The 26,175-nt window shown below is 45.6% G+C and overlaps 2 protein-coding genes across 8 annotated transcripts; both read left to right on the top strand.

Annotated features, from left to right (window-relative positions):
• On the top strand, positions 1-8,210 carry AGTRAP (angiotensin II receptor associated protein). Of its 2 annotated transcripts, XM_040651407.2 has the most exons (6): positions 1-74; positions 4,107-4,141; positions 4,348-4,459; positions 5,071-5,269; positions 5,489-5,527; positions 6,791-8,210. In XM_040651407.2, the coding sequence occupies exons 1-6, from the start codon at positions 48-50 to the stop codon at positions 6,895-6,897; spliced, it is 519 nt and encodes a 172-aa protein (XP_040507341.1). In that variant the 5' UTR covers positions 1-47; the 3' UTR covers positions 6,898-8,210. The 2 variants fall into 2 exon arrangements, with proteins under 2 accessions (XP_040507341.1, XP_040507342.1); XM_040651408.2 differs by lacking the exon at positions 5,489-5,527 and having other exon boundaries at positions 6,791-7,556.
• On the top strand, positions 6,790-25,378 carry C1orf167 (chromosome 1 open reading frame 167). 6 transcript variants are annotated; one of them, XM_040651402.2, is made up of 21 exons: positions 6,790-8,400; positions 11,553-13,381; positions 13,897-13,940; positions 14,499-14,673; positions 14,791-14,966; positions 15,419-15,516; positions 15,877-16,063; positions 16,328-16,509; positions 17,049-17,235; positions 17,403-17,625; positions 18,176-18,357; positions 18,506-18,602; positions 19,011-19,153; positions 19,635-19,843; positions 20,208-20,352; positions 21,699-21,969; positions 22,529-22,637; positions 22,890-23,121; positions 23,219-23,354; positions 23,855-23,965; positions 24,985-25,378. In XM_040651402.2, exons 2-21 carry the CDS (start codon positions 12,110-12,112, stop codon positions 25,042-25,044), a joined length of 4,239 nt encoding a protein of 1,412 aa, XP_040507336.1. In that variant the 5' UTR covers positions 6,790-8,400; positions 11,553-12,109; the 3' UTR covers positions 25,045-25,378. The 6 variants fall into 6 exon arrangements, with proteins under 6 accessions (XP_040507336.1, XP_024998335.2, XP_004947568.2 ...); XM_025142567.3 differs by having other exon boundaries at positions 6,790-13,381; positions 15,880-16,063; XM_004947511.5 differs by having other exon boundaries at positions 6,790-13,381.
• The last annotated feature ends 797 nt before the right edge of the window (positions 25,379-26,175 follow it).

Raw genomic sequence — 26,175 nt, 5'->3', positions numbered from 1 at the left:
GGGGAGCAGCCCCACGGTGGGAGTCACGGGGCGGCCGGGCCGCTGCCATGGAGCTGCCTGCGGTTAGCCTCAAGGTACGGGGGGTGTGGGGCTGAGCCGCTGTGGGGAGAGGTGGGTCGGCTGGGAGAAAGGGGAGCGGGTCCCCTCAAGACCAAGTTGCGCCTGCTCTTGAGCTTGCTGCCAGGTGGGGAGGCGTGGGGGTGTTAGAGGAGGGAGAAGTGGTTATTTCTGCCTCTTGTGGGGGGTTTTTTGGAGTGGTTGTCGCCCAGGAGGCACGGGACGGCCACCCTTCTCCCCCCCCCCCTCCAGCTCTGATCCTAAAGGGCGCCGCGCGCGTTCCTGAGGAGACGAAGTTGGTGCTCGTCGGGGAAATCACCTCAGGAAGGTGGCCGCACGGCGGGCCCGTGCAGAGCAACAGAAACTGCTTGTCTGTGCTTTTCTTAATTTTTTGGGGGGTGTTGAATGAGGGTGACTGTAAACTTTCATGCGATATTTGGTGGAGAAACGGGAAATGAGGGACTTCGGAAGTTACATACTAACTTCAGGAAGAAGCAGCTCCTCGCACGGAGGCTGAGATCGCCCCTTTGCTTTCCACTTTCCACGTTGCTCCTGAGACTGAAGCCTTCCCTGATACCAGACGCTTTCCTCTATTTTTCTTCCATTTATCATATTTTCAGAGCCTTCTAGGGCTGTGTGCTGCTCGTTTCCCAGCTTCACTATTGGGATTTTGGGTGCATTGCTGGAAGCATCTCAGGTTGGGTTCAGCTGCCCTTGGTTCTGAGTTGTGTGTTGCCAACAGGTTGGGGGATTGCTCTCTATCAGCTGCCCCTGTGGTTGCAGCTTGCTATGGGAAGGCTTGCATGTGGCTGTGCTAAGTGAAATCTGGGAGTTCATATAGGTTATTAGCTTGATGAGGGACTTCCCTATTTAGGGGCAGGTGCACAAGTAGCTTTATCAAGGCCTTACTTGCGGCTTATATTCACAGTCACAGAACTGTAGGGGTTGGAAGGGACCACTGGAGGTCATGAGTCCAACCACCTGCTAAGCGAGCTCCCTACAGCAGGCTGCACAGGAAAGTGTGCAGATGGATCTTGAATATCTCCAGAGAGGGAGACTCCACCACCTCCGTGGGCAGCCTGCTCCAGTGCTCCATCACTCCGACAGTAAAGAAGTTCTTCTATTACATCCTGGAAGCCAGCTGATATTTTGCTCTGACAAATTTTAACTCTTGTGTGGTTCCCAGTCTGCTAGAAAAAATGCTACATTTTCCTTTTTAAAATTTTTTTTTACTTTGTTTTGTGTGTGTATGTGTCTTTCTTTTTCCCCGTGCTAAAACAACAGTGAAAAATAACGACATCAAATTAAAAAATCTGCCAGTGAAATCACATGCTCCACCATGGGAGGTAGTGATGCAGGAGCTGGGAGAAAAGAGATGCTTCTTGAATGAATGAGTCACCATGACAACATAAGTAAAATGTTGCATTTCTTCCCTGGTTTTTGGCAACCATTTTTAAATGTTTTTCTGGGTAAGAGCGATCATGACCTGGCCAAACTGTTCTCAGCATTGGGAATCACCTTTCGTGAAGTCTTGGTTAGGGTGGTGAGGCACTGGAATGGGTTACCCAGAGAAGTTGTTGATGCCCCATCCCTGGAGGCATTCAGGGTTGGATGGGCCCTGGGCAGCGTGAGTTGGTGATTGTCAGCCCTGCCCATGGCAGGGGATTGGAACCAGATCATCTCCAGTCCTCTCCAACCTAAACCGTGCTGTGTTCTGGGATTCAAGGCCTGCAGCACAGTGAGTTAATAATTGTCCTGCACCCTTGTGCTATCCCTGAGTCATGGCCTGCTGCTCTGAGACACAACACAAAGGTTGGCAAGCTTCTTATTCAGAGAGGTATTGGGAATAACACACTGCTGGTATGCATTGGCATTAACTGTTCACAGTTTCTCTGAGATCAGATGGATAAACCTAACGACAGAAGAAGAAAACTTCCAAAACCCGCATGAGGGCACTGTTTGTGCCAGAACGTAGCAATGTCTCAGCCTCAAGGTCCCACTTTAACCTACATGTAGAACTGTAGAATTAATATAGCAGGCCTTGACTTACAGTAGATGAGGAATTCACTCATGGAGCTGCATCTACTGGCTCAGCTCTAGTAGTAATACTCCACAAAGTGTGGAAAGCAGCATCACCTTATTTTTGCAGTGAGTGCTTGATGGCTATGATTATTGCAATAGCTATGCTGAATCTTGAAATATCAAGTTTGCTCAAGCTTGGAAAATGCCCTACAATGAATATGCCTGAAAACAGATGTTTTGTTCTTGGGCTTCTTTACGTGCTAGCTCTGGTATCATAGAATAATTTTGATTGGAAGAGACCTCTGTATGTCACCTAGCCCAACCTCCTGCTCAAAGCAAAGCTAACTTGAAAGGTAGATCAAATAGGTCAACTCAAAGGGTTGGCAGCCACTTTGGAGATTATCTAGTCCAACTCCCCTGCTAAAGCAGGCACCCCAGAGGAGGCTGCAGAGGAAAGTGTCCAGGTAGGTTTTGAATACCTCCAGTCAGGGAGAATGAGTTCCTGTTCCAAAGAACTCTTAAAAAAGCAATGTATGCTCTTCTTAGGTATGGATATATTCCCCTGAACAGATGGGAATGAATTCTCTCTCACCAGGAGGCTGCCTGCAAATTATCTCACGTAATGACTGCAGCTTTAAATAATGTTTTTCATTAACACTCCGTTTTCTGTGTTAGAGCATACCGAGACCATCAGCCAATTCCATAGTGCCCTGAAGAGCTGTCAGATAACTCAGACTAATAGCTCGGAAGGAAATGCTTTGTTTTCCTTTCAGCAGCTCTCTGGATTATCAGCCGTTGCTTACCTGACTTTAAGCTTGTGATGGAGCCTGCTTCTTAATTTAATAACTGCAATATTGATCTAGACAGCTTAAAAAAAAATAAAACCCACCCTGTGTAATTATATTAACTGCTGAGCCTTGAGGGGTCTTGTGAGTGCGTAACGTGCAATTAAATACTACCTAATTAAGAATTTCCCTGATGTTGTGATTGTCTCTTGGGTGAATGCTATTTGCATGTCTCCATTCTTAACCAAGAACATCTTGTATTTTCCTGATTAGCAGTTTCTGCCTGGTCTCTGCGGTGCAGTCCGGGAGGAGGGGAAGCGGCGGGTGGTGCTGAAGCATTTTGTAGGCTTTCATGAGCAATTAAAAAAAAAATCATTATTAAAAACCTGTTTGAGCAGCGTTTGAAGTTCAGACAGTCCACGCTGAATGCTTAGCAGATGTGATAGGGTGCTGCAGTGGAACAAGGGCTTTATTTCACGATAAGATATCTATGTTGTGATATCTTGGCTGGACAGTCCAAACCATTGCAGACTCATTGCTCCTTCTGGTTTCACTCATGTCACAGCTTCATGAGTCATTAACTTTTTTGTAGCAACGAGTTCTGTGTGAAGTTAGAGCAGGGGTAGACATTTTGGGTCAATTAATGTAGCAGTATTTGGGCACTAGTGTCGTCACTGGAAGTGAAAAGAGTGGTGTACCATGGCAGGATGGGGTTTTTAGGTTCCTAGAAGGTGGCTTCAGGTCTGTTAATATTGGAGTGAGGCAGGCTACTGCTCTGAGCAGGTTGGAAGGGGGTAAAGTGGAACTCACTGAGGACTACAGCAAAAATGCTGGGAGCTGCAGTCATGACTATTCATGGACTTGGTGGTGGGATACCAGATTGGTCATGTATGAGCTGTGCTAACATAGTGTGAATCAGATTGTCTGGCTTGCAGTACCAACTCTTCTGGAGTTCCAAAATCAATAACACATTTAGAAAGGGCTTAAGTGTGCACTGAATCAATTGTCAACAGTGATGATGGCAGTAATGAATGACTATAGTAGAGCACCACAGGAAATACTCAGCAACAGAAGCAGAGAAAAATGGTCTTGTATTTGCTGGCCCAGTTGCTAAGGCAGTTTTTTGCACTGGTTCCAGGGCACTCTCCTACTCTGTCTCATGGAGATGAGGTGATGTAATTTTATGTCGTTTCTCCCACAGTTTTCTCAATTGTTGACCTCTCTTCCTCTGTTTTTCCATAGGCTATCATTCTGGTGCACTGGCTGCTCACAGTGTGGTGAGTGATTGGTAACTGGCCTGGCTTGAGAAGAAGATATTCCTTCAAACTAGGAATGGGATGTTCTTGGGGAATCAGCACTCCCTGTTCATGCCTGTGTGCAAGGAGATCCTAAGTCCAAGTGGTAGTATGGGAGCAGGGATAAATGCAAACACTGCTACAGGCTCCTTGTGAACTTGGGTTGGGTTTTTTGTCTTGTTTGGCAGGGGATGCATGAATGTCTCGTTTCCAGTCTCCTATGCTTGGGGGAATTTCACTGTCCTTGCAGTGGGGATCTGGGCCATTGTGCAGCGAGATTCCCTTGATGCCATCATGATGGTGAGTGTGAGGGCATTTGCCTCTACCAGGCTGCTCAGGGAGAGGGTAGAGGGCAGAAAAGCTCCTTTGAATCAGTGATGATCTTCAGCTGCTCCCAGTGCAGCAGTGAACAAGTCAAACTCTTTATTTATTTATTCTTGTCTCCCCAAGGGAGCCTGGCTTCTACTTAAGCACTATAAACTGTGGTGAGAAGCATTCACTATCCATTATTTTGCTTCTCAGGGGTAAGGCATACTTGATTCTTATTTTCTGCCTGCTGTTGTCACTTTTAATGCCAGAGGAGGACTCAGAGTATTTAATATGCTTGAGTTAGAGATGCCTTTTAAATCCCTTCTCTGATCATTAAAGAAATTGGCAAGCATAAATAAACAACCCTGGAACATACTAGTAGAAGGCACCCAGCAGATGTGAAGAAAATGCATGATGTATGAGATCATACACTTAGGATTATCTTTTTACCTGGGGGCCTTGTCAAGGGTTAGCACTGTGTTGTACAGAGTTGAAAGCATAATTGTGTGAACGTTGATCTTCTAGCAGATAGAACCTATAACTGGCTGTTACTTGTGGTAGTTAATCCCTCATGCAGTTCATGTCTTGTTCTCTCTTTTCAGTTCCTGACTGGCCTGCTGCTCACAGTCCTCACAGACATCATTCACATCTCTGTCTACTACCCTTTACATGGTTATCTCACTGGTGCGAAGCGTTTCGGTGTGGGCATGGCCATCTTCAGCCTCCTCCTGAAACCTGGATCCTGCTACTTTGTGTATCGAATGTACCGGGAGCGTGGAGGAGAATACATCTTCAACATAGGTAGGATGCTTCCTCTACATCAGTGTGGGCCACATCCTCTGGTGCTAGGGAAGGCTGCTAGAGAAGACTTTGTGCCCTTCAGCCTCAGCCTCATGCAGCTGGATTCTGCCTCTTTCCAAGGAGGAGGATGGCCTCTCTCTTCCTCATGTCTGTTATCCCTTTTGTGCTTCTGCTGAGTCTTAGGCCTTAAATTTACATTCTTCCTCTCTTCCCTTGCAGACCTGGAGTCCTCGTCTGACAGCCATTTTGCCTACAATGGTATTGAAGCCACTGCTGTCACTCTTACTCAGTTAACTCAGGTTTTTCCTCTCTTCCACTTCCTGTATTTTGTGCACTTCTTGGGAGCCCTTGGGTGTCCCTCTCACTTTGCCAACCTTTTCCTTCTATGGGAAAGTAAAGGCATCGTCCCTTCTACCTGGATTATGCATGTGAGGAAAGGGTGGATTTCTAACTTTGTGCTTCATGTCCTAGCTATCTTGATTGTTTTGGACTGCTATTTCCTTACCTGGGAAATGGGACTGATGTTTATCTTGTGCTCCTTTGCTTGGAGGCACTCATTGTTCCTCCTGGCTGTAGTTGCTGGGAATACTGTGGCAGCCTTGCCAGAGAGAGTTGTTAGGGCTGGGTATTCTGTCAGCTTCTTTTCCAAGCATTCCTGGTGCTAGTTCATACTGGGGCAGCTGCCAGAGATTGTTTGCTGTGTGGGAGTTCATCCTGGCAAAACAAGCAGCCTAGTGCAGTTATCTTCTTTCCTAAGGCTTTGCAGGACAAAGGGTGGTATAACTGGCACTACAGTGTTTGAAAGCTCCCACTTAGACTGCATTGGTGCTAGCAAAAAAGATGAGGTTTCTTGTGAAAAGAGGTGGATACTTGTAGAGAAGGAGAGGCTGTCAGAGGAAAACGGTGGCTTCAGGGTATTGTTTGCATCTTGTGATAGAAGAATGTGGATATTTTCTCCATCAGCTGCTTGTGCAAATGCCAGGCAGATCTCTCTTAGCTGGCTCAGAAGGCCTGTATGCCATGTTTGTGCCAGTTTTTATTAGCTGCTTACTGTACTTGTAACTAGGATTTGACATCTGTATCCTATAGAGAGTGTAGGTGAGTATTCTCCCTTCTTACCATGCTATTCCAACTCAGACATGCTGTCAGAATCTCTTCCCAGGCACAAGTTGAAATTCAGTCACATATTTTCTTATCCTCTCCTGAAATGTTTTTCTCACAGCATTTTCAGTACAAACCATGTGCTGTTGTTTTCTGTTGAACGTGGCTGACAAATTTTCTCTTTTCCTACTAACTGGCATTTTTCTTTTGAACTGAAGTGTGATTTTCCAGGTCCTCTGTCTTGTCTTTCTTTTGAAACAAAAGCCCTCTTCACAACTGGGCAGCATCCTTCCTGCATAAAACAAGCCTGTCATGGTAATGTGGCATGCTCCTTAACTTTTGGTTTCTTCTAGGAGATTCTTCTAGGAGTTTTTTGTGCTCTTTTTTTTTTTTTATCAAGCTTGTTCTCTTCTTGTTCAGGTCTCAACCGTGCAGGCCAGGACCGCAGTGCCTATGAGACAATTGATCAGCAGGAAGCCTCTCCACTGTGGCCTGACTCAAGCAAGGCAGCTCAGCATCCATATTGAGGCCCTTGTCTGCAGCAGAATGGACACCTCCCTCCCTCAGTCCAGCCTTACTCTCCTCCCATGTTTGTTCTGATGAAACAAGACCTTCTACTGAGCAAACGGGAGGATCTGATTTGACTTTTCTTTTTCCTTCCTGAAGATTAGGCAGAGAGGTTCTTGGAATGAGTCCAGAAGATCTCAGATGACTTTAAGCTCTGTGACTCTTTGTAATTTCAACACACTGCTTTCCTCCCTCCCCCTAAATCCCTCCTCTGTATGTGCAAGTGGATGCACCTTCTGCATTCATCCAAGTCTTGTATTGTGCATCCTCTCTATTGTAAGTAAGGGAGATGCACAAAATATTCCTGGGCAAGCTATCTTTAACAAGCTTATGGACTGCCCCTAAAACAACACAATTTAGCCTGTTTTTTTGCTGATACATTTTCAGGAAACATCTGGGAGTTCTTGAGGGCTGTTTTTGATGGTGTTTTTTAATTAAGATTTATGACCATAATTCCCTGTGCTAGCTGTGGTGGTTTATGTGCAGCTGGGGTTGGTATAAAGTGCTCTTACTGGGCCAGGGAGCATTCATTGATGCTTTTATGAAAGTTAAATGTCCTTCAGAATACTTAAAATGGCTGGTAAGTGTTGATTACATATGCTCTGTGCCTTGAAATGTCCTTTTGCCTTCAGCTGCCTGTCTTTTTAGGACTTGAAGTGTTATACTTTTCTAAGAAAACTATAAAATGAACACAATTCTTCTGTGTTAGAAAAAAAAATTACACTGGTCACCCGTGTTTCATTGGAAAATATTGCTATTCCTGAGGGTCTGGGACTGTAGTCTGGGAGAGTTATAATGGGGCAAGGTCTACAAGGCTTCTATGGCTCTGTTGAAAGCTTTATGCAAGCATGTGGAAGGTACTGCATGGAGGTGTGTGGACAGTGAAGGTAAGTGAGTACAAGAAGGACTGGGGAAAGGAAGAGGTGGGTTTGTGTAGTTCTGTACTGCAGTGGTGAGCTCTGAAGTGTGGCAAACTATAGATTTGGATCTTATGCACAGTAAACCTGCCATGCTGTGGCTTTCAGGGGGAAATCCTTAAAAATAAAAGTTCAGCAGGTTTTGTTAGAAGAAGGAAAGATTGTCAGCCTTGGCTGAAGGAAAATACAAGTGCTGGGAAGATCTGTGTTTTTCTGAAGCAGGTTCACTTTCAAAGCATACATCTGTTATTTGACAATTGCATTTCTCTGACAAGACCTGCTGCTGTGTTGACTCTTCAATGACCAAAAGCCCTGTTAACTTTGCTCTACCCCTTAGAAACGTACCATTTGTATCTTTAAAGGCAAGCATTTTTCTTTCAAGTTTTGTCACTCTAAACATTAGCAGATGCTTCATTCCCTCTACAGCACAAGCATTATGGTGGCCTGCTGCTGTGCCTGGACCAATGTTGCTTATGCTTGGATGAACACATGGTAGATGCTGTCGAGCTGCATTAATCTGATTTACTCTCCCATGATGAAGACTAGGTAGGCAGAGTTTGTTTTTTACAAAGTTGCAGAGTGGACATATTCAGTGTTTTACTGTTCTTCAGAACTATACAGTGACACTATGGATCCCTGAATAACATGTTTAAACACTCAGGAGATAGGCAGCTTTTTCTTCCCTTGACCTGTGGACCACAGACAAAATGGCTGTTTTGAATGCAGAACGTCCTGAGAATTTGCATGAACATATGGTTACAACTAAGGAAGCTCTTCCAAGCCGTTCTCCATTGGAAAACAAAACACAACAAAATCTGTATCAGTGCCCATCTAGCTGACGTGCTGTGTGCTTTCCTGTGGAGAGTTCAGCAGATGTGATGGCAGCACAGAGGAGCAAAGCAAGGCAGGGGTATCAGTACGGTTGCTGTGAATCAAGGATGCCAACTCTGGGCAGTAAAGCAGAGACAGATGACAATAAAAACTGTGCTCCTTTCCTGGCTTTTGAGGAAGAAAAACCAGTCATTGCTGCCAGTCCCTCAGTGGCGTGGGGCTGAGGGCAGTGCGTGGCCCATCACAGGGAGCAAGTGTGGCTCTGTGCTCCCATCCAAAAGCATCAATGGCAGCCGGTGGGTGAGGAGGAGAAAACGGTGTCCCCTCTCCATGGTGCTGAGTGGGCGCTCTGTGCAGCAGCACCCGTGAGAGGTCGTCGTTGAGCTGCCCTGCCGTCCCAGACCCCACATCGTCTGGGCCGCCTTGAGAACGCTGTTTTAATTAGCCGTGGGCGAGAGCTGCTTTCCCGTGGCCATCTGCAGCCCTGGTGACAGGCGGCGTTGCTAATCGGAGGGGATAAGCTGCTTAGGGCAGCCCAGCTGGAGTGAGCTCACTGCTGGAGTTGGGAGTTGAGGGGGGACAAAGCAGCAGGTTTGCCCCTGCCTTCAGAGGAGCAGACAAAGAGGCGCTGATCTGCCCCCGAGGTTCTGGCAAGGCCGAGCAGCATGGCCAGCAGCTCTCCCAGTGAGTGAGTGTCTCAGCTGCTGGAGCAGTGACTGTCTTCTCTTTATTTTGGGGAAGAATACTATGACAGGCCTGAGTCCAAGATTGCAGTAATTATGATGGTTTGGTTTGGGGGGCAAAATTCTTGTTTCTAAGGCATTCTGTGCTATTGGTTCTATGATTGGAAGCATGTGTGGTGTGGTATCGAACCAATCGCTGGTTCCAACTTGGAACATGAGCCTTGGTCAGCAGGACTGGGAAGAATGCAGTTATCTGTGCAGTAGTTGTGTTTGTTATTTATCTTCCTTGATATCATAAGGCTCAAGTGGTGCTCACTTGAAAGAGCTTTATTTACTTTCCATCAGCTGTGCTATTTACTCTGCTTGTAATAACAGAAGTACATTGTTCAGCTTAATTTTTGTTTGCAGAATTGGATTTATTTTGGGTTTTAATGCATTAGTGTCATGCTACACAGTGTAAATAGTGAGCACGCGTTAAACACTTACTGACATAAAAGCTCATGTGGAATCCATTGGTCGTGGATTTTTGCAGTTTGCAAAATATGCTGTTTGCCTTGTGGCCTTAGAGGGAATTTTAAAAGGCACTTCATAAAATCTTATTGCCTTTTGAGTAGGATTAACTACTGCTTATAAGTGGCTACAGTAAGGTCTGAATGGCAATTACAGAAAGGACGACAAACATGATTTTTAATGGAGGCTTTCTCTGTCAGGTCTCAATGAGACCAAAATTAGGAATACATCAGGTGAAAAACAACAAATGAGCATGGCAATGTATTGAGAATCTGGTACCTGACAGAAAGAACTGCTGAACTGAAAAACAACAAAGCAACCCAGTGCCGAAGTTCCAGGTGTTCATGGAACAATCCAGTGCTGATAAGTGTGATGATTCCATGGGTTTTGAATTGTCAAAAGACTTTATAAAACTTCTATATGATATGTTTGGTTGGGTGTTTCTGGGATGCAGGGAGAGCTTCTGCAGAACACCATTCTACAGTTTGATGTTACAGTTGGTGCAGTGGGAGGTACCTTGAAGAAAGCAGCAGTGCTTTGTCTTCTCACTCTGCAAGTTGCCAACTTCTACTAGGCTTGAAAAAAAAAAAAAAAAACAAACATGGTGCGTGTGGTGACATTTGAAAGGCAAAAAAAGCAGTTCCCAAGGATAATTGCAACACTGCATGATGACTTACTGTCCATTTGGCAATCCCCACTTTGTGGTGGTTACTGAAGGAGTTTGTATGGCTGCTTGCAGCCAGGGATGTCTGAGGCTCACATACTTTGGAAACAATGCCATTTGAATGTAGACCTTCTGCTACTGGAGTGTGTTTGAAAAAGATGGTGGGTGTTTATTTCCTAGGCCATGCTGTCTCTCTTTTCATATGTTGGCTTTTTTTTTTTTTTTAAGATGATCTAACTGCATGTTTTTTCATCCCATCATTTTCATTTTTTAGAAGAGGAATGGCAAAGAATGCTTGGAATGACAGTGATTGGCATTTGCATTTAAAATTTGAGGGAATGAAAGCACAGTTCCCTTGAATGGCACTTACTGCTGTTATCCACAACTTAAGGATCTGTTCTGCATGAGGTCTATATGTAAAACCATCTGACTTAGTGGCTAGACTGCAAATTAGCTCTGCCATGTATGTTGTAACTCTTGTAAACTGGGGGATAGTGTAGATTCTCTGCGTGTTTAAACATGGTTCCATCCTGTAGTGTGGACAAGGAGAAACTGCCTTATGTAGCCTTGAACCTTTGCAGGGCTTGTGAAGAAATGTACACTTGACATGCATTTAAACAGTACCTTGAGCCCAGGCAGTACCATTGCTGGCAGCCTTGGAGAGAGTGGGCATGGAGATGTGAATTTGATTTGTGATCAGTGAAGAGAGGGTAATCATTGTATTCCACATGGAACCAGGTTGCTCTGACTTGTGTTTGTTTTAAAGTCTTTCTCTTTCAGCAGTTTTGTTGTGGATTAAGTCTTTCCCTTCAGTCATTCCTGCTCTCTGTCATGATTGTCTGCTGACAGTAGGAAGCATATACTGTCCATTGTACTTCCAGGATTAAGGCTGGTGGACTGGGGGCAAAGAGTCTTACAAGGAAAGTACCCAAAGCCTGTGGCAAACTAGGGAAGATGGGTTGAGAAATATGCATGTTCCTCTGTTTATATCTCTTCTTGTTTTTCTTCAGAGCAAAGAAACTTTCAGAAGGATGTGAACGTTGATCTGTATTTGGATGCTAGAAGTTGAGCAGACACTTCTCATCGCTGACTTGAGGCTGCTGCACTCAGTGTAACTCCCAGGCAGACAGCAGAATAGGGCCAGCTGTGTATCTCACCACTGTCAGCTGGGCAGAGAGAGCCCAGGCTGTTACAGACTGACCCCTCCTGGCCTTTTCAGCTGTTCTGGGATACCACCAGTCAGTTCTCCAGCTCCTGCTTCCAGACGCAAAATAATCTCTACTCTAAGCTGCAGCAGCACAGCTTGAAGCACGTGGGTCACAGGACTCCCCATCTTGCTGTGTCTGCACTCCCTGCTGCAAAACTCCCTCAGGGACACTCTCACCTTGAGGCTTATAGCTTAGAAGGGAGAAGGAATGAGAATTCTGGCCTTCCTCAGCAGCACAGTCAGGAAGCAAAGGCAGCTGGTAGCTGCTCCATGCCTACTGCTCATCATCGCTGTTTAGAAGGAAGGAACAAGAACAGTGACTATCCAGTGGAAAAGAAGTAGCCACCTGCTGTGTCTTGTATGGATACTGGGAACCCTCCACTGGTCAATACACTTTTACCATTTAATGCTGTAGATTGCCCTCTTAGGCACAAATCAGCGCTGTGTACTTCTTCAAGGAGCTCAAGGGAAGGTGTCAACATTTGTTGTAGTTCAGCCCTGACTTCAAGTGATCTCAGTCCATCTAATTTGGAGTCCCTTCAGTCTCTTTTGCAGTCCTCACAGATTTCTGCTGCCTTGTACTGTTCAATCCGGAGGCTGAAGCAAGAAATTGCTTTCATGGGGAGCCGGGCCTCCCTTCCATTGGAACCAAAGTCTTCTCCAGTCGGTGGCAGTTTGTGCTTTGCTCTTGATGATCCAGCTCCTATTATCCTGAGCACAAGAGAACAGCTAGCTGGAGTAAAAACCAGTGCTGCTCAGGCAAGATTGAGATGGAGCATCCCATTTGCTAAAGGCACGAGCCTTGGTGCAGTGATGAGGGACTTTGGGCATGCTGAACCTCTCTCTGTCTCTCACAGATGCAGATACGTTGACTCGAGCATGTGGAGAACCAAACTTTCAGGTGGCATCCATCCAGATAGGCTGTCTGCTGGAGTGGGTTCTGGCAGGTTTGTGGATACAGAAGATGATTCCTCCAACGATTGCTCCCCTTATTTCAGATGCCAGTCCCAGGTAAAGCCAGCTCTGGAAACTGGTGGTTTTTATGTTCATACAAAAAATCACTCATATGAAAAGGTTCTTAAAGCAGAAGGGATGTCTGGTGAGGCATCCCCATGTGCTATGCCTTGGAAAAAAAAACACCCTGAGAGTCTGCACATATCACTGGAAACGTGGTTGGCTGGAACTCAGATGAACGTTGGCGTATCCATGCATGGGACTCCAAGGGAAGTGTGTGTAAGAGTCACTTCTTCTGGAGATCAAGAGTTTAGGCCAGTACAGCAGCTTAGCATTAAACCTGTAGAAGTCGAGAACTCCAGACTTCCTGTTGAGTCCAGCAAAGGCTTAGAAAAGGTATGTGACTGTAGATCTCGAGCAGCCAGCAGCATGGCAGTGGGGGACAGCAGCCAGTCCAGCCCCTTCAGCACTCAGGTTGGAAAAGACACTGGTGACTGTTCCAACATAGAACATGTGAATGCAAACAGAGAAGAAAGGAGAAACAAACACTTCCAGCAAAGCAGCTGGAGGAATTGGGAAGCTCCTGACCACTCTGAAGAACCTTCTGTAGAGAGGAATGCCAAAGAACCACAGTGCTGTGAAGAAGGGAGCCACACGCAGGAAACTGTGCCCAGTGAGGTGAGGGTGGGCTCACTGTGTAGCATCCCTAATAACAGATGCTGTGCTTGTTTCTACTTTTCAATAGAAGTGCAACGTTGAAGCCCAGCAGTGATGGAAATGCTTGTCGTATCTTTTTCTGACTCTGAAAGGTCAGAATCTCCTCCTCCTGATCCTGCTCCATCTCAACATTTGCATCTTTTTCTTGCATGCATCTTCCAAAACATAAGCTTGTTCACTTGGTTGGTCTTGGGAATGTAAAGACCTGTTTATATTCCCACGATCTATATACAGACCAAAAGCATTAAGCAATTTTTTACCCTGCTTAGTTGCAGGGTCCTGAAATTCCAGATTTGTTGTGCCTTTTAATGTCGGAAGTGTGTGAGAGCATTCACAGAGCAAAAGCACCCAATGTAATACACAATGCTTAGCAGGACTGTTCTGGACTCTGTCCAAAATGACTTACCGTGCTGGGTATAGGCAAACTCTTTGACAGTAGGGTATTGGAATGACCGTTGTCTTTTGTCTGTTTTCAGGTGTCAGAGAACAGTTCCTGGTCTTCAAAGGTGAATGAGCAAAGGTAAAAAGGACACTGAATTTACATGTGAGTGTGCTGGTAGTTAATGGGAGGAAAACTGCTGGAAAGTGGCTGAGGAACCGTTCCTGGCTTTAGGATATAACAGTAGATCTGCCATGGTTATCTTAGGAGCTACGTCTGGTTGTTTTCAAAAGATGGCTGTCTAGAATGGAGTATACCTAAAAAACCAATATTTTTATCTTTAAAATTCTACCTTCTAAAATCAACCTCGGTTACTATAGCGATGAAAAAGCATTGGTACTACACATTACTTTTCAGTGCAGCAAACTGTAGCATGCTCATTCCAGAATTAGTGAAGATCAAGAACAGGGCTTATGAGATGGAATTGAAATTTGTGACCTATGGATTAGAAGAGTGTGAGATGGATATCTTAATGTGGTGTGAGGCTGCAGGTTTTTCACTCTTTAGAGAGAATGACTTGAAATACTTCTTTTCCGTTTGATGGCTGAAGTCTGATTGCCATCTCCTGGCTGTGTTTAATTTTTGTATGTTAACTGGAGCTCACTTGTGTTTTTTTTTTTTTTTTTTTTTCTCTCAAAGTTTCCAGCACTTACGTGACAGACAAGTGGTAATTAAGTGTTTCCATGCCTGGAGGGACCACATCACCTGCAAGAGGGCTGCAGCAAGGCAGCAGCAGCCTCAAAAGGCCCTTGGTGCTTCGGAGGTAGCCCAGCAGAGACATGCCTCAGCAATTTTAGCTGCCAGCTTCCACAAGGTGAGAATGGGCCAGGGAATGTACAAGTGTTTGAAATGTACACCTGTTTGAAATTTAGGGATGTGGATCCTGGTATTCTGCCTGCAGTTTATTCTAACCATGTGGTTTCTTCTTCAGTGGAAGAAAGCTGTGGCAAAACAGAGCCAAAAACAAGCTGCACAGTCTGAGTCATATTCTTATACCCAAAGTTCATCAGTGGATTTTTCTGGGATAGGAAGATTAGCAACTATGACAACCTCAGCTCAGCACCAGCTTACAGAAGGATACATGAAGGAAGCTGAGCAGGCTTGTAGGTAAGCTGAGAGGACTCTCCTACTGGTATCCCAGACAAGTGGAGATTTACAGACAGTGAAAATTTTGTCAGATGGCGTGAAACTTGTGTCCAGGTCTGTGAATGTATTGCTGCAGATAACTGCTGCAATAATTAGTATCTTAGAGCTTTTAATGCCCTACTGATTCAGTCTGATTTGTGTCTGACACAGCTGTCCTGTACTCTTTCTTCAGTTCAGCTATCTCCTGCATATGGAATATGGGTGTAAATAGTATTGTTCCACTCCAGTGTCATAGTCTCTAGCAGGACACTATGGATGGTCAAAGGAAAAGACTGTCATTCAGCCTGTTGATTCTGAAGGCAGGAGACCAAGTCCAGACAAGAAGATAGGGCTACCTAGGGAGAAGGGAGGCTCTGGATTCACTTTGCACCTGTCTGGACAGAAGGATTTTAAGGCATACTTGCAACTTTCAGGGTGGAGAGCGAACTGTGGACACAGCTTCATCGCAGGCAGAGAGGAGATGAGTTCCGCTGGAGAGCTCAAGCGATAAGAGATGTGAGACGCCTAGCTGGTAAGCATGCGCTCTGTGGAGCAGCTTGGAAGGAGCCACTGTTTCACTGTGTTTCTTGGTTAGTGTTTAGTTGTTGCATTGACCCGGCTCTCCCAGAGGCTGATTCTGCAAATAGCTGGGCTAATATCTGTAGTGGTAGAGGGTGGCTTACCTGCCCTGCTATATACTTCTGTCTTGCTTCTTATACGAATTTGGCTGTAGCAGATACTGTTGCTCCAGCAGTGTGATCTGTCTCCATCAAGTGCCTTTTCCAGACAGCTAGAGTTCAGCCTGGGAATGATTGCTGTGTGACACTAAGCTATTCCAAGTTCTTCTAAGTTGTTTTTCTTCCTGTCAATTTGCTCCTGCCCTGTAACACAGCAGCTTTCAGACTGTGGCGCCTTCAGAAGGAGCTGCTGAGCAATGAGGAAGCCAGGCTGCTGGAAGCATGTGCCCTGCTGGAAAAGAAGCGGCTACAAAACATTTTCCATGTGTGGCAGTCCCGATACTCAGAAAAGGAAAAGATTTTAGGGCTGACAGTCCAGATCCAAAGAAACTTGGTCTCCCGGTAAGTTGATGAGATGTATTTTTAATGTGAAAAAGAGTTCATTCTGGAAGTCCAAGGAATGATGGTGCCAACCAAGTAATGATCTATTTTTCCATCTTAAAGTCTTCTTTTTATTTTGTTTTAGGAGTAAAGGTAGAAATATATTTTGGTCAAAACAGACTTCATTTTAGTGGTAGTAGAAACCTGCTTTAAGGGACTCAGAAGTCAAACTCCAGAAAAATATTTAGTACTTCAATATTTTGTTTCTCTTTTGGTCTTTCTCAGGTGCTTCAGTGCATGGAAAGAGGCTGTTGAGCTGAAGGCATATTACAAGAGCAGCCTGATGCATCTCAGAGTAGAATCAATGAGGAAATACTTCCAGCAGTGGTTTCGGATGCTGCAGGTCAGAGAAAGCAATAAGCAGGCAATGGTGAACCTCCTCTTCCTGAGATGGAGGCAGCATTATGGTGAGTGTCATGGGGCTTGCATCTAAACATCTAAGATTTAGAGGTGTTGAGGCTTATTCCTTCTCCACTTGTGAACTGAAGCCTGAAAAACAGCTGGAAACAGCCTGATAGCAGAGAGGCACAGATAATACATAGAACCATAGAATCTTTTCAGTTGGAAGGAACCCTTAAGGGTGATCTAGTCCAAGTCCCCCACACTGAACAAGGACATCTACAGCTAGATCAGGTTGCTTAGAACTCTAAGCCATCCAGCCTGAATTTGAAGGTCTCCAGGTATGGGACATTCCCCAGGACCCTAGGCAACCCATTCCAGTTCTCAGAATGTGAAACTAAGAAATACCATGAGCAGTGGGTTGTCATGGAGAGGTGGTTGTCATGGATGTGTCACTGATACTATAGGCAGTTTGGTCCCTATTTCATAGACACAAAAAGTCTTAAGCCTTGAAAGAAAGCTGCTAGAGAGCTGTGGGTTGGACTGAGTTTCATATGAATGCTTTCTGACAATTGTTGTCTCTTGTCAATCTCTACAATTGGCTAAGGACCAGCTGTAAGCTCAGTATCTCACACGACTGCAACAGAAGGAGATGACAGCCAGTCACGGTGGACTGTAGTGACACAGGTTCCTGAGAAAACAGGCTACTCTCTTGATGACTTCTGCCTAAAGATGAAACTCCAGAGAGTGTATCTGTTGTGGAAAGAGAGGCTGTACGAGCACTGCAGAGCTGAGTGAGTTACAAAGCCAGTTCCTGAAGCCCTCTTTGGCAGTGACCACTTGACTCCCAGTCCCCTTGGAAAAACCTCTTGTACTCTCTGTTGTCCATCATGTCTATAGTAGTGTCCCTCTCTGGTAACTCTCTTCAGTCACTTTGCCATCTCATTATCTTCTGTCTCAGTTCTTTCTCTCAGGCTTTGGAGGAGTGTAGACTAAGAAAAGCTCTGAAATTATGGCACCAGAAGTATCTCATGCTGATGATGAGCAAACAAAGTCCTCAGCACTCTCACAGGGCTGTCTATGAGGAACCTCTTGCTGTGCTTTTTTGTGAGGAACGCTCAACATCTTCTGGCTTCCACAGCAGTGCTCCAACTACTCTTGCCTCTCAAAGCTCACTGGAAAAGGTGAGGAAGTTTTGTTACAGGTCCTCTCTCTGCCCTCTATGTACAAACTGCTCTGAAATTGGGATTTTTCAGGAAATAAATTCTGCTTCAACATGGTATTGTAATTAAGAAACTGTGCTCAGTATTTAGGCCTGAAGAGCTCTCAGGCTGTAGGATCCTGGCATTTGTGTCATCAGAAGTTGTAAACTCACTTCTCTCGCAGCCCTCCTCATTTAATGATACTGGGAACTGCTGAGTTAGTGTCGTTCTCTTGTGTACTTCATTCCTGTTTGTGGCTGCATGGTGGAAGGGATGAGATACAGATAAGCCCATCACTGAGAAAAGGTCAAACAGGCATATTCACTGCCTCTGTGATGGTTTGCTTTTCCATCAAGGATGTGTTTGTGCTCTGGAGCTGCTCTTACTAGCCTGCATTTCCTTTGGATGCATTCTGGATTTTCCCGATTCTTTGCTGAAAGGAGGTGTAAATGACATGGTCAGAACTGTTAGCAGAGTGATCCCACTGTTAGGACGCTTACTTCATGGTGTGTTTTTCTCTCCTTATGTGCAGGAATACAGTTTTAGTGACAGCAGCCAGCAGAGCTGCTCCTCTGTTCTGACTGCTGAAGATGTGACATACCTGCCCTATTACAGTTCTTTCCTGCAACTACACCAAAGTGCAGAGCTGCCAGCTGAGCTGGGTGGAGAGCTGTGCTTGCAGGCTTCCTTTCCTCCATGGAGAACTGGATCTGGGTGAGTTGGAGACTGGTTCCTTGGGTTGCAGCTTATTTGGTCTGGCCAAATTCATTCTTTCAGGATAGTCACCCACATCATCTCACAACAGCCTTACAGATACTTTCTTCTTTCTTTTGCTTTCCTGACTGACACATTTTTCTTGCAGAGAAAATTGGTTTGTGGGAGGTCAGTTTCAGTCTTTGGCACTGCAGAATGCAGACAATAATGTCCAGCCTCTTGTCGGTTACTCTACATGGGAAGAGGTGAGACTGAAAAATGATGTAATGCATGTAAATGTATAACTGCTTCTTGCATGGCCCAAATGAGGAAAGAGCTGCTGGGTTTCAGTATCAGGATATGGAAGATCTCACTGTTCTTCTCTTCTTGTGGTCAGACAGAAGGCCTGGGGGGTGGGGGGTTGAGACACGTCTTAGGGCAGCTCTTCCTGTTCACTTTCTAGTCGAACTGGAAGTTGTCATCTGCCTAGGATCTAAAAAGGATGTCAGACCCTTGTATATAGATGTGTGTTTGGGTTGGGGGGGGGGGGAGGTTAGCAACAGGAAGTTAGATGTCACTTCCACGAAAGTCACAGCAGTGAGAACAGGCTGAGCTGCAAGGAGTGACTGTGTCCAAGGAGCAGTTCAGGACCTCTTTGTTTTTCTGGATTACAGGACTGCAGCTCTGAGAAGGAGGTGGAGACTTCCTGGCACCAAGTGGAGAAATGCTGCCTGCAGAAGTACTTTATCTTCTGGTCCACTCGAACTCAGCAACTCACAAAAGCCCAGCAGTACTGCAGGCTTCTTCAGCTGTCTCGGTAGATATCATGCTCCTCAGAAGTTTCCTAAAGCTGTCTGTTTCAGGAGCTCCACACTTACTTTTACAGAAACTTCCTCTCTTTCCTTTTTCAGTGGAATTTTGCAGCCCATTATTTTATTTTCCTGCTTCAAAATTATTATATTTAAACGTCATTCTCTCTGGTTTGATGAGCTGCCTCAGAAGTTAGAGCGAGCCCACTGCTGCCTTGGTAACTTCCTATCTACTGAACTGGCCTTGATTTCTACTTATTCAGAAATTGCAGAGAACAGACTTGGCGTAGCCAGAACAAAACACCTTACTCCCTTATACCTTGCCCTGCCTTTGGTTTACCCTGACATTTACTGAAGAAAGGATGTGAACAGATCCAATGCATTTCCTAAAATCTCTCACATATATTTATTATTAAGGTGTCAGTTACAAATGTATGAATCTGACTGAGTTATTCCTACAGTTGCTCCAATGATCTTTGCCTTTCTCAGAGCCTTTCTCAGATGGCACCGCTGGGCTGCAGAGAACAAGAACCAGGAAGTAGTAGCAGCCCTTAAATACCAATTTAATTGCTGCCGGATGGCCTTCAGCTTGTGGAAGAAGAGACTGGCCCAGAAAGTGGAAGCTGACCAGAGATTTAGGTGTCACCTCCACCAGATGACTGCTGGTGCTCTTCTGCATTGGCATTCCTACTGTCAAAGTAAGTTACACCATCCTACAGCAGCATTTGCCTCTGTATAAGAACACTGTGGGAATGGTTGGGCTGGAGAAACTCCTGCTTCTGAGTGTGGGTGTGTGAACACTAGTGTAGGGGCTAGTGAGAGCCTTACTGCCCTGTTTTGCAGTGTATAACTGATGCTAGGGAGATGCAATCTGGGAGGCTGATTGGGGAAGGGGTGAACTGAGTAGTTTTTTGAGCTGCTTGAGAGATGATGGGCCAGACTAAGATTTCCTAGACTGCAATTTGCGGCAGGTGTATTCTCTGCTCTTGTGTGGACTCTGTAATGGGGGGAGGGGGGAAAGAAGTAGAATTTATCTCAACAAGCTCCCATCTTTTCTCATAGGGAAGTGTAACATGAAGGAGCTGCAGCAGAGATGGGCTCAGCATAGCTGCCAGAAGAAGAAGAGATTGATCCTGCAGACGTGGCGCTGCCAAACAAGGCAGCTGAAAAATGCTGCTTTATTCTGGGAGCGTCTCCTCCTGCACAGGTTTGTTTCCTTTCTTTGAAGCATTTCCAAAGAAAGCTTTGAGTGAAGAGCAATTTATGTAGCAGCGGAACCAGTGTATTCAGACCTGTTTGATCAGTGAGATGATTTATGCCAGGGATTCATGTAAGGCATGGGAAGTGAAGGTTTGTTCCTAGCAGATTTACTTATGAATTGCAGGCTCAGCCTGAGAAGGAGAGAAGGTCAGCAGTGGAAAAAGCAGCAACAAAAAAGAAACACAGTAAAACCTTAGCAGCTGTGATGCTTAGACTATGCTCACCCCACCCAGTTGCATTTTCTTCTGCAAATCAATCTGTGTGGTGGCACCCTAGCGGGAGGTGTGTTTCAGAGAAGTCCTTCATGTGGCTCCTTCCCGTAGAGTGTCTCCACCATTAATCTTCCTTCTGAGCTCTCTTTTGATGGGAGATCGCCTCTAATTTCTCACCTTAATGTCAATAAATAAATCAGCTTGCCAGTCAGTGTGGCTGTGGTACAGGCTGAGCCCTGTTTCTTCTGAGGGGGGCATTTTTCATGCTAGGATAACCTGCAATAGATTCTCTTGATCTTCAGAGAAGCCTGCCAGGCAGAGGATATTTACACCTCTGTCCCATGGTGCAGTGGGGCAGTTTGCATAATGAAAACCCAAGTGGAATGAGGAACCAACAGGACGAGCCAAGAGTTAAAAGCGGATTTGCTTCTGGGGTTGTGCAGGGAGACTGTCCCCTGTGCACCAGAGCACTAGATAGAGGAGGAGTTATTGTAGGTGCAGATTTGCAGTGCTGTTAATTGTAACTCCTTTTGTACACGTTGTAGGATTTGTTTTATTTGTTGAATAAAATCTTGAATAAAATTTGAATAATTCTTTTCTAGCCATATATCCTGTATACAGCAGGCCCTTAGCGTTACAGCCAAGAAAGAGAGGAAAATCTGCATCTTCACAATGAGATGCTGTTTTGAATACAGCTTGATTCTGCAGCAAGCAGACTTAACTGGGTCTGCTGGGATTGTGCTGAAGGAAATTTCAGCGGTGCCATTACTCTTATCCCACAAGTAAACAACCTTTCTCTATAAAGCATCATCCTAAAGATCAGCTGCTGGCACAGAGAAAGATCAGATGGACTAATATAATTCTTTTTCTTTTCTTGTCAGTAGAGGGAAAACATGATATAACATTGTATTCTGTTTATAGGGGTATTTAAAGAGCAGCAATACTGAAATGGCCAGAAGGAAGCAGTCTTACTCCTTTGACTACTTATGCATAACACTGCACAGTGGTTTGAGAAGGTGGAATTTGGTCCACTGTCTGGTACTGATAAAGAACACTTTTCTGTGTTTGTACTGTTTTTCAGGTGCATAGTCACCTGGGCCCAGGTCACTGCCTGCAGACTGAGGCAGCAAGAAGCCCTCTGTTATTTTAGAAGGGTCAGAGAGCACCATCTTCTAGAAGTGAGTTTTGCAGAATGGAGAGTGAAGTTCTTGACAGCTAAACAGCAGTTGCTGAGAGAGGAGAAAAACCACAAGTGGCATGAGTGTACTCAAGCTAAAGCCTGCCAGCGCTGGCGATTGGCCTCAAGGGGACAGCAAGCCCTACACTTGGGGTCTGTGGCCACTGTGAAACAGGTAAAAAGGAAGTCCTTATGAGATGATTAAGAACTCCCAGTTGGCTTGTGGGTCACTAAGTACTGAGCTGCATTGACAAGGCTTGTAGGAAAACCTGGTTTGGCTTGTCCTAACTGTGGTGACTGCTTAATTTCTGCCTTGAAATTCTTTACAGACTGTGCAAACAACTTCATCACCGTAATCTGGCACAGATTACAGCAACCATCTGGAGCACAGTATTAACGAGTTGGGATATTTTTGACCAGAGAGACAAGAGCACTCCTTCCTCTCTGCTCAAAGATGGGATGGGATAATCACTGTCCCTGCGGAGCAGACAGAGCTGTCAGAGGTGCATACTATTTCAAAAGGCTCACAGCTAATAAACCACAAAGAGCTGGATTGATTTTGAAAGGCTGAGTCAGTCCTGCTGGGATCTCATCTGTGCAGTTTCCAGCCTGGGGTCTAGCACGTTAAACTACCTAGAGGGATATGAACATAAGTGTATCTGTAAGGCTGATTTCTGTGCTGTATGTGTGGATGTGTTTAGACTTGGTTGCAGCTGTGTTAATTCTGTTTGCAGGCCTGCAACTACTGGACAAAAGCAGCTGCCTTTTCCCAGTGCTCACGGCAATGCAGTACCCTGATAGGTGCTAGGAAGAGCAAGAAGATGTCTTTGTCTTTGTCCATAAGTAAGATACCCCAGTACCCCATTCTCTCTTCCTTTTGTGGGGCCATATGGGGTGTGTGAGTGGGGAGGGGGAGAGGTGCTTGCCAACCTAATGACTGGGGTTTCTCTGTGAAGTAGATGCTCGCTGCAGTCAAATTTTGACTGTGGACTGCTTCTGTTTTTAGTGTCCAGAGGATTGAGAACCTGTGGCAACTCTGATCTCTTCCTCTAGCTCCAGTGTTAGCTCCTGTATGATTCCTCTTTTCTTTCTTAGAAAGGAGAGGATCCAGAGAGAAAGGTTCAGCTCCAGCTGCTTCCCTTGGGTTTTTTCCCAGTGCTGTTCACCGCTGGCTGGTGATCTACAGAAGCCAAAGGAGGACTGAAAGGCTGCTGCTTCCTCAACAACTAGAGAGACATGATTTGGTAGGACCCATCCCTGTGCATGCGAGAATCCAGGAGAACAAAGCAGAGGTGGACTCTGATGAGCGGAATGAGAATTGGCTTGGGTAGGCAGAGTTGGAGGGCTTTGAGCTTCATCGTTGTTCTGCCACCAGGGAAATACTCCCTAACAAAAGCTTGTTTTCCTCATTTTCTTGCCTACAGGAGGAAATACCTGAGGTGGTGGCATCACACGGTGACTCTGCGCCGGTGCCAGCGTGCCAAGAGGCTGCGCAGTCTGGCAAGGGGGTGGCAGCAATGGAAAGAAGCCAGCAGGGTGGTGATGCTGGCACAGGTGTTGGTGAGTGGTACTGCCACATGGGTGTCAATGATGGGTGTTAGTGGATAAGCCCACTATACTTGCAGCCTCAACTGTGTCCCAGGAGATGAGACCTGGAGATTTAACATGCACAGATGTGCACGTAAAATCCCAGTTTGCTGCTGTGGCTACTTTGTCCAGCTTTCTCTTCAAAATGCCAGCTGTCATTTATCTCCCCTCTGCTCAGGACAAGATGAAATGGTTTCAAACAAAAAGAGGGGAGATTTAGAATGGATATGAGAAAAAAGCTTTTTACAATAGGGGTGGCAAGGCACTGGCACAGGTTGCCCAGAGAGATGGCAGTGCCCCATCCCTGCAGATACCCAAGGTCAGGCTGGATGGGGCTCTGAGCACTGATGGAGCTGCGGGTGTCCCTGCTTATTGCAGAGGAGTTGGACCAGGTGGCTTACAAGAGTCCCTTTTAACTCAAACCATTCTATGATTCTACGATCTAATCTGTGCGCTGCCTTTCTTCCTGGCAGGACCAGCAGCAGCTGATAGAAAAGGCCTGGAGAGCATGGAGACGACGATATTTACAAAGCTGTGTAGTGCAGAGGTTTTTGGAGGTCGAAGCCAGGAGCCTACTGTCTGAGGTAAGCACTTAAGGCTGCTTTTATTCTTTGAACCCCAAACCTCTGCTACAACCATAAGGGTTAAAAGGTTTAGATCTAAGCTCAAGGTGCCAAGACTCCAGGGAGGGCTATCTCTTATTGCCACCATTCAGTGAAACAGAACATAGGGCTCTGTGTGGGCACACGTGCTTCCTTGTTCCTGTAAAGTGTCACATCAGAAAAAGAATACGCAAATGGCAGCTTGTGGTTATAGGGATGTAAACAGAGTCCCAGCCACCTATGTCATTTTGTGGGAAACAGCTTCTCCTTACTGTGTGGCTGGGTGTGTGCCTTTACCAAGGAATTGAAAGGTGGAAGGTGCCAGGCTCTGTGGTGGACCAGCAAGCACCACAAAGGGACAACCGATGTTCCCTGTGTTTCCCTCCCTGGACAAAGCACTGTTGAAAGGAGAAGTTGAATACATCAAGATGGAGAAGTTGAATACATCAAGAAATGGGACTTGTCCAAAACAAGGGGAAATAGCTTTCAGCTTTATATGGGTTTATATTTGGATCAGCAGACCTCCTGATAAGGGTTAGAAGGGGAACATAACAGGATGTTAATCCATGAATCCTCTGCCTCTTGAGAGCCTGCTTAGGGAACAAACAGGCTCCACACTGTTGCTGGAGGACTGCGGTGACTTGCACCCAGGGTCAGGCAAATTGCTACAAATTTGAATGAGCAAGCAAAGCCCAGTATCTCAGATAGTCACTTCCCTCTTCTGCCTCCTAAAAGTCCATACAGGATTCAGTCCTCCTGTAACACAATGAGAGCAAGTACTGAAAGGAGGGCAGAGGGAGGAGGTTGTCATATTGATTTGTACTCTTCACTTCCCTTGTTGGCTACGGTAACATAGGGAGGATGGAGAAGGCACACTGAGTGAATGGTGAGGCATTTGGCTTGGCCATTGCTAGAGGAAGAGCTGTGTTCACTGGTGCTGTGAGGGTGGCTGCAGTCCCTCAAGGGTAATCCGAGTTTCTGATTTGTTCCCTCTACTTAAGGCATTTAGAAGATGGCGTCAGCTCACAGCATTCCAACTCAAGGACAGAGGACACTGCTGAATGGTGAGGCCTGCCTGCAGCTGCTCATTTCAGGAGTGGAGGATACAGCTGGCTGTCACAACAAAGAGCTGGTTTCTTGCAATCAAGAAAGCAGTGCATGATCTACCTGTGTGATTAAAAACAGTGCTGCAGGCCCAAAGCATGGTGATAGCCAAAGGACAACCAGGAAGAGGTGGTACCTAGAGAAAGGTCTTATTTAAAGCACTGATATTCTGCCTCCCTACTGCCACAAACTTGGGAACTTACTCAATTGTTTTTGTTGTGAGGTTGCATTCCCTTTTCTGCTAGAGCCTGATTTTGTTGGAGTTCTGATTAAAAGTCAAAAAATACTTTATAGGACCTCCCTTAACTAATTTTTTATTATTTTCTTTTTTTGTAGATGAGAGCTTAGTGTCATGTAGGGCACCAAGCAAACCTTGGTTTTGAAGAAGTGAGCAGGAATGTGTCTGTGGAAATGCTACATGCTGTTGATTCCAAAGTTTGGACTGACCCTGGTCAGTGTGAACAGAGGCCTTATTTTTAAGATTTGGCTCTTCCCTTGGGTGGTTGGAATGATTCCCACTTGGTCCCCACCCCCTGTCCAAGTCCATCAGCTCTTCATTAAGGCTTTCAGTGGGTGGCCAACCTCTTGACTGCTTCCTGCTGGTTCCTTTCTGTACTGAATGGGCTAGGGATGAAGAAACCTGCTGGGAACAGCTGAGCACCAAAAGCTGTGCTGGGAGAAGACAGGCGTGTCTGACCCCCAACCTTCCCATTACTTGCTTCTGTGATTGATGCCCCGTAATTACCCTGGATATTTGAGCTCAGTCTCAGACAGCTGTAATGAGAGGGTTTGAAGAATCTGGAAAAGGCTTTTCTTCCTTGCTTGTTTGAAAGAGATGCTTGCAGCTTAGCAGGGATCTTGAAATCCCACTGGGAGCTGCCCCAAGGTCTTGTTTTTCCTAGCCTGGGGTAGCTTTGCAGGATTAAGGACAATGCAGCCTCTGCAGCCCCTTCTTTCACTGGTGGAAGGCCTAAGTCTGCTAGAGTCATCAAGACAAGAAAGATTAGGTTATTTTTTTCCTATAGATACTAGAGGACTACCACTCTTGTGGCCATGCAGAACTGAGGCAGGGGCCATAGGTGGTTATT

The sequence above is a fragment of the Gallus gallus genome, chromosome 21 (assembly GCF_016699485.2).
Source record: "Gallus gallus isolate bGalGal1 chromosome 21, bGalGal1.mat.broiler.GRCg7b, whole genome shotgun sequence".
In the NCBI taxonomy this organism is placed as follows: domain Eukaryota; kingdom Metazoa; phylum Chordata; class Aves; order Galliformes; family Phasianidae; genus Gallus; species Gallus gallus.
Note: the sequence above shows the minus strand (reverse complement) of the source record. Positions and strands in the feature narration are given on the sequence as shown.